This window comes from Leptinotarsa decemlineata, unplaced genomic scaffold, assembly GCF_025532065.1.
Source record: "Leptinotarsa decemlineata unplaced genomic scaffold, Ldec_3_MD MMD2_P_RNA_scaffold_2, whole genome shotgun sequence".
In the NCBI taxonomy this organism is placed as follows: Eukaryota; Metazoa; Arthropoda; class Insecta; order Coleoptera; family Chrysomelidae; genus Leptinotarsa; species Leptinotarsa decemlineata.
Window position 1 is genome coordinate 26,346,468 of NW_027412529.1, and position 8,448 is coordinate 26,354,915.

The 8,448-nt window shown below is 33.7% G+C and overlaps 1 protein-coding gene across 2 annotated transcripts in view; it reads right to left on the reverse strand.

Moving 5' to 3' along the window:
• Positions 1 to 260: 260 nt before the first annotated feature.
• Positions 261 to 8,448, reverse strand: part of LOC111513539 (transmembrane protein 127) — a 44,760-nt gene continuing 36,572 nt past the window's right edge. The window contains exons 4-5 of one of the 2 annotated variants that reach the window (XR_002723229.2): positions 682 to 904; positions 261 to 567 (exon numbers count right to left, since the gene is read on the reverse strand). Coding sequence is in view for 1 of the 2 variants with exons in the window: in XM_023169761.2 (XP_023025529.2) it covers positions 732 to 904 (173 nt within the window). In the remaining variant the exon portion in view is untranslated. Of the gene's footprint in view, positions 905 to 8,448 lie in introns of both variants that reach the window. The other variant, XM_023169761.2, reaches the window with a different exon arrangement.

Consider the following 8,448-nt stretch of genomic DNA (forward strand, 5'->3'; position numbering starts at 1 on the left):
CACCATTTCTCTCTCATCCAGTAAATCAAGAAATTTCAACATATTGCAAGCGCAGTAAAATAATCAAAAAATGAACATAAATAGTTCAAGCACACTTCCGAAAAAAAACTTCAAATTTCATTATAATGTTGTTCATTCAGTTCACACATTTGAAACAAATGTAGATTTCATGAATGATTTTGTTCAATTCCAGAAAATATATATTTTGTTCAAATAGAGATTGCATAAAGAATGAAGGCTTTCTGGCAATAGGTAATATGAACGTTTCTCATATGTTTATTCAATAAGGACTAGATTATAACCATCTATCACGATTATTTCTTTACATTTCTTCATAAGCTAAATATACATATATTATATTTCTCTGTATTAGCAAAATATACACTCTAGAATTCTATATGAACATAAAGTGGTACAATAGAATGAAAGAACAATAACAAATTATTGTATACTGAATAATTTGAATAACAAAAAAACTTTGAAATATCTTGAGTGAATCCTGGGCATTTCACTGAGTCAACACAGCTATTGTGCTGTTGTAGTTTGATGTTGATTTGAATTTGACCTCTAGAAAGAATTAAAAATAATAAAAATATACAATGACTGGTATTTTCTTCAGGTACAACAATATTAGGTATAAATTAAGAGATTTATGAGATTCTATACAACAATCTACTGTACCTTCCTAACCTAAACTTTGGTACTTAACATAACACAACTGTAAATCCCCATCAAGGAGTATACGGAGGAGGCGGTAAGCAGTACGGAGGAGGAGGTGTGGGGCTATGGAAAGTGTCCAAATTGTCATCAAATGCATCTAAAAGACATCTATCATCATCTCTGAAGTAAGTGGACGTTCGAATGGGAAGAAGTGTATAGACGATACCACAGCAAGTGACACCACCTGAAATAATTATCATTTTTATAAATAAGCACCAGGTACTTCATTTATTGATTTATTTTGGGTCATTTTTACTTCACGAGTAACTTAGTAGTAAAAATTGGTATTTTCACTTTAAGAGAATTTCATAATGAAAAAACGAGTTTCCCATTGAGGAGTTGTCATCGCCATACTCATGACAACCCACAGAAGTCGAAACTTTTGTAAGAAATAATCAATGAAATGTCATTTCATAATACACAATGGGCTCCTTTAACAATTTTTTTTCATTTCATAATTTGAAAGTTTATGTTTCAAATAGTACATCTGCGAAAAATCTGAATTTTCACTCTTTATCTTCCCCCTTAAATTAATTGTTGAATGTGGCGTTCACCAAAACGGGGCGTGGTCAAGCTTGACGTCACATCAGTCGACTCGGCGACAAGGGAGTGCTGGCTGGCGGAATACGTGTGCTAAAGCCGTAGAAAGCAAGTTGGGTGTTGTTTTTTGCAGAGTGTCAACTGCATGAATATGAATAATGATAAAAAATGACGTTACAAGTATTGCATCGTTCCTAAATGTAAGAATTCTTTGGTAACTGCACCAGACAAAATTTTCATTTCACTGTTACGAAAGTAATGGCAGCTCGCTATGCGGAGGGCCGACTTTGTAGCTGCCAAGGGGACGCATTTTTGTTGCGAAGATCATTTTAATTAAGTATGGATGATAACGATTAATAAAAAAAATTTGATTGCCAGATTGATAGACCGACGGCCCATACATCTAAAGCCCATTTGTTCAAAAAAAGGAAAAAAAAATTGTTGAATACTTGTAACGAAGATATCTCTGAAAATCAAATCATGTCTGATTAAGCAGGTACACAGGAAAAGACCTTTGATGTTGGAATTCAAGTCAATAAACTGGTTTTTCGAAGATCAAAAGCTAAACAGATCGTAAATATTATATACCACCGAAAAAGAAATCGTTCTAAAGAACTCAAAAATACAGAAAGTATTGGAAAAAAATAACTACTAAGTTCCCCCGAGGACAGTGAGAGTTTGAGTTCATCAGACATGACTTCTGTTGATACATCATCAGATTCTACTTTGTCTGGAAGATTAGTTGAAAACTGGAATTCTGAAAACAAAATTGAGTGAATAACTATTTACGTCATAGAAAAAAATCCGAAATTATGTCTTGGAATCCCAAGGTACTCTTTATTTATTATAGAACTTTTGTCTCAAAAATGTCAGTTACCCAGTATTGATATATACATTACTTTGAAGAAAATTAAATTGAATTGACGATAGCAGCGATTCATAATCTCCAACTACAGGCCTGGTTGCCACCACTCGAAGCTTGTTTGCCTGGTGTGACGTCAAGATGTACCGCGGGCGATCTCACATTTTCAATTGCTCTTGCTTAGTTGTTAAGTGACATATAAACCGGAAAATTTTCTGGGATACTTGGGAGATAATTTACTTTTATAATATATAATTTTTAATAAAAAACTAAATTAGCCTGAATGAGCCCATTCATAGATAAACCCAGAAAACCCTTAATCTATGTGGAAAATACTGATTCATTGCTTGGACAAATTGATAACCATTGTAGTTACAATCTGTAGGTCCTCGTTCTACAACAATCTAAAACAATTTTTAGACATAATGATTATGCTACAAACGGCTTATGAGATATCAAGACATCAAAGTTCCTTTTGACAGACGATGTTATTGCAAGCTTTTTAGATTTATATTATGAAAGTTCTATTGATATTTTTTTTTCAACTTAAATTATCTATAATACAACAAAAAAGTCTCATTATTTTCTTTATGAATTTAGATCTCAGTATCTATAATAGATTTAGGTAAAACCTAACTGATATAATTTTCTATGTAAAACAAAAAATTATATCTATCCAAACTCTAAAAATGGTATTCATACAATGCAACCTCATCTCATTGGAAAAAATTGAGAGGAGGCATACAGGGTGTTTCAAATTCGATCCACACCATTGGGATCTCGGAAACTATGGTTAAATTGGGGTAAAGTTGCTCATTTATCTAACAATATGCCGTTGAGAAATGTGATATATTCACGAGTTTTTCTAATGACAATAAAAACTCGCATACCGAAGTATGAAAAACCCGAATGCGAATCAAGGTCATATTGCTGGCCATTCAGAAATAAACGTTTGAAGAAAGCGGTCACCGTTTTATTTTCCCCAACCAGAGTATATGACGACTGTCGACGAGTAGTGTTACACTTCAAAATAAGTGTCAGAACCCACAAATCTAATTATTTTTAAAATAAAGATTTTGCTGAAAATTTCAAAATGCAGAATCCATCTTATTACGGACAAATACCAGAATTCAGTGTTCAAGATAGTGACTGGGGAATATATAAACGACGGCTAGATAATTATTACTTGGTGAACGCTATTACGGATGATGCCAAGCAGAAAGCAATTTTACTTAATGCTCTTGATGAAGATTCATGCAAGTTGATGTACAATCTATGTTTGCCAGGATTACCTGAAAACAAAACGTACAAGGAACTTACGGAAATATTCGATAAATATTTTAAGGTATCCGAGTCTCTTTTTGTGGCAAGATTTAAGTTAGAGAAAACTCCATTTATTATTGATATTTGTATAGACGACAAAATGTATGCTTTCCAGCTGAACACTGGAGCTAGTATTTCAGCTATGTCTGAAACGTTTCATAAAAAAATTTTTCCAATTGTTACCCCCAGATAAAAGCTTGTCGGCTTGACGAGAAAATGCTAGCTTTGGGAATATGGAAATTAACTATGTATTTCCTTTAATGATACTGTTAAAGATTTGAATATTTTTGTTATAAGACAGGATGGTCCTCCTATTCTCGGTAGAGATTATATGTCTCTGTATGATTTTGGTATAGATCAAGTAAATGTTTCAAACGACTCTGATATTAGTAAGTAATTCAATGCAAAAATTTGAAGACGTTTTTTCTCCCGGTTTAGAGGCATTCAATAAGGGTAATAAGGGTACTGAAATTAAAAGATCAAGACATTTCACCAAAATTCATAAAAGCACACCCCCTTCCTTTTGGAATAAGGGATGAAGTTGAAGCGAAATTAGCTAATTTAGAAAAGTTAGGTATAATCAAACCTGTTGATTATTCACCGTGGGCGACACCGATCGTACCCGTGATTAAAAAATCAGGATCCGTTCGAATTTGGGGTGATTTCAAAATAACCTTGAACCCTGTTTCAGAAATGAATCAGTTTTGACTACCACGCATTGAATATTTATTTTCAAAATTGCAAGGCGGTGTTATCTTTTCGAAAATAGACCTTTCACAGGCGTATGCACAATTTTGTCCAAGGTTTTGGTTATGATTTCAACTCATAAGGGTCTTTTTCAATATTAAAGATTTCCGTATGGTATTGCATCCGCTCCTGCAAAATTTCAAAAAATAATGTCTTCTCTAACACAGGATATTCAGGGGTGTGTGTGTTTTTTAGATGATATCTTGATATGTGGAAAGGATCGAAATAAACACTCAGATAGATTAAAGCAGTTAATTGAAAGATTGTACAATGTTGGTATGAAAGTTAGGCCGAAAAAATGCAGTTTTTTTCATGAAAAAATATTTGCCATAAAAAAATGCACCCGCTCCAAAAAATTCAAAAGTATTTCAATCGGTCTTAGGTATGATCAATCATTAGGGAAATTTTGTTATTAATTTGGCAACGCTACTTCACCCGTTATATAATTTATTTAAAAAAAATGTTAAATGGGTATGGCGTAGAAATTGCGAAAATGCTTTCAATAAGGTAAAAGATATTCTGATGTCTTCTGATGTTTTAGTTCATTTTAACCCTGATCACGTGATTAAACTGACTACTGATGCAAGTCCGTATGAGGTTGGCTGTGTCCTTTCACACGTTTTACCAAATGGTCAGGAGTTCCAAATCGCGTGCTCTTCACGTACTCTTTCGAATGCTGAAAAAAATTATCCACAAGTAGAACGCGAGGCATTGGATATGATCAAAAGTTAACACTTGTCACCGATAATAAACCCCTTCTTGCTATTTTCGGTCCGAAAAAAAAAAGAATTCCACAATACTCAGCCAATCGACTCAGAAGGTGGGCTGTCATTTTGTCCAACTACTGTTATAAAATTGAATATCTGAAATCAGAAAAAAATATAGCAGATTTTTTGTATCGTTTACCAGTAAAAAATTATGAAAATGAAGTTTGGGAATCTGTTGATGTGGATTATGTAAACTTTTTTGCAGAGAACGAATTGGTTTCTACAAATTTTCAAACGATAAAATCACTTACTTTGAATGATAATGTTCTTCAAACAGTAATCAAATTTGTAAAGTAAAAATGGCCAAAATATGCTAAAAATTATGAAAATTTTTCTGAATTTTATAAAATTCGACATGAACTCACCATTGAGAATAATGTTTTGATTTGGAACAACAGAGTGGTTATACCACAACAGCTGATAGAGCGTTTGCTTAATCGATTACATATTTCTCATTTAGGTATCATAAAATTGAAAAGTATCGCCAGAACATATTTTTTCTGGCCAGGAATCAATCAATGAAGATATCGAGAACTTAGCAAAAAGTTGTGAAAATTGTTCAGTTAATAAAACTGGTCCTCCAAAAACAAATCTCAATCCGTGGGCTTGGCCTGGAGAAGTATTTTTTAGTATAGGACCCTTGCCCAGTAAATTCTTTTTTATTATTTTAGATGCTCATTCCAAATGGGTAGAAGTTTTTCCAACTTCAAATATAACTTCTAACTTTACTATATCGGCATTACATGCTACATTTGCTAGGTATGGTTTACCGAACACATTGTTTCTGATAACGCAAGAAATTTCACTAGTTCTGAGTTTCAGATTTTTTTGGAAAAATTTGGTATAAAGCATGTTACGATTGCACCGTACAATGCCCAATCAAACGGAGCCGCGGAAAATGCTGTGAAGAACATAAAAAGTGCTTTGAAAAATTCTATAGGTAGAAATAAAAAAAATTATTTGAATACCACATTGAGCAATTTTCTTTTTGACTACCGCAATGCTACTCATAGTACCACAGGCGTTTCTCCTTCATTATTAATGTTTGGTCGTGATCTTAGAACAAGATTCAGTACTTTGAAACCCGACATTTTGGATAGAGTTAGAGAAAATGTTACAGAAAAGCATGAAAAATCAAATTGAAAATTTTGGTGGCAGGGCGAGAGGCATGTTTGAAATAGGAGAGGGAGGTTATTGTGAAAAATTATCGCAAAGTGAATAAGTTTACTTGGATAACAGGGGTGGTACAAAAAATACTAGGAAAATGTACATACATTGTTAAAATTCCTGAACCTAATAAAACTTGGAAATAGTATACAAATCAAATTAGAAAAACTACAATACAAAGTCATTTGCCCAACATAGAAGTTTCCACCGAGAATAACCCATCATTACTGAGCGATGAACCATGTAGTTCATCTGTTATTGCTGATATTTCTAATGATGTTGATGGAGTATTAAAAAGCCAAATATAACCCCAGATCGTCTTACATATGACAAGTAGTTTTTTTTTGTATATAGTTATAGTAATGGTTTCAATTGGTGTCGGAGAATTTGATATATTCACGAGTTTTTCTAATGACAATAAAAACTCGCAAACATATGAAAAACCCGAATGCGAATCGAGGTCATATTGCTGGCCATTCAGAAATGAACGTTTGAAAAAGCGGTCACTTGTATCCCGAAAGACGCCAACCACATCGAATTATGTTACTGGATCAAAATTTCACCTAGTTTGGTTCATTTGAGAAGCCGAGGAAAAAATACGGAGACAGAATAAACCAGGAAAGTAAAGAAAATTTGATGAATAAGGTATGTATGAGGTAAGTTAGACATTGTGTTCTTTTCAATAAAAATTAATAATTTGCAGATAAACATGAACCCGGGGAAATCTACATGTCAAATTTCCTCCGAAATGAATATTTGTCATACAAGTGCTTGGAGGGGCATCTCAAAAAAAGAGGTGTCTTGATATAGAAACAGAAGTTAATATCGGACATAGCACTCAAGAAAGTGGCAAACCATAGACACGTGTTTCGGGCTTTTGGCCCATCATCAGTATGGTGCAGCCAAGTGTAAGGATGGGCAACACTCAATAACTTTCATATTCGTATAATTTCCTGGACCCGGATGTCACGCAGGTAGCTATAGCTGCCTCCGTGGTGATTATGATGGTTTTCTTGTAAACACAAGATCTATCAACTGAAACCACAAATGTGCGGTTGGCTCCTGCTGGTGGCTCCGTGCAATTGTATTTCTATCTTTTGGTAACCAAGTGTTGCCCATCCTTACACTTGGCTGCACCATACTGATGATGGGCCAAAAGCCCGAAACACGTGTCTTGGTTTGCCACTTTCTTGAGTGCTATGTCCGATATTAACTTCTGTTTCTATATCAAGACACTCAATAACTTTCATATTCGTATATATATATATATATATATATATATATATATATATATATATATATATATATATATATATATATATATATGGAAACACCCCCGTATCTTCGGTAATATTCAAGGTAAAACGATGAAACTCTCTGAGCTGATGGGAATGCTCAAAATGCACCTACCACCTGAATGGGGTTGGCCAAAGTGAAATACACTGTCCGTCACTCGCGATGGAACACCCCATTTTTACGGTAAAACATATTAGGGGGCAAAATAGGCTCAAAATTCCTTCAGATTCGTGATCAGGACTACCAACTTACTATGGTTACACTTTTTTCCTGAAAAAATTTCAGTCCTGAAAAATTCGAATTTGTTTCACTTCTCATGGAAACACCCTCGTATCTTCCGTAATAATTGAAGTAGATTTTTTTTTTGGTTTTGACATCAAAACATGAACGAAATTGTTTAAGAGAAACTCGACTTTTGTTTTCACATAAATAATTCATTTTTTATTTTGTTGTCTTCTCAATAAGAGAGAAAATGGTGATTTTGTAAGAGGAACGGAAACATGTAATCGGTGAGGTTTTAGGATGGTTTATGTTAGTTCATATTCTCATTTTCCCATTATTTAAAAAAAAACAAGGATATTTTGTGGCGAAAAATGTTATGTAGTTCAAAATTCGTTCGAAGTACTACTTTCAAAATCACATTTTCAAGTAAAAAACAAAATAATTTCAAATTTAACTGTTGACAATTTTATATTTTCGTGCCTTCTATGAAATTTCCCTCCAATCGAACACATTTTTCTATGCTCCTTCTGTTATTTCCTCCAAATCTTCTCAGTTCTCTAGGTGTGATTTCTCTACACGCTTGTATAATTCTTGCACGCATATCTTCCTTATTTGTTGGCCTATCCTTATAAACTTTATTTTTCAAGTTTCCCCATAAATAAAAATCCAGTGGAATTAAATCTGGGGATCGTGGTGGTCATACTACGAGAGGGCTATTGGGTCCTATCCATTTCATAGGTAGATTCCTATTCAACCAAACCCTTGTTATGCCACTATGTGAACTGGTGAACCATCTAACTGAAA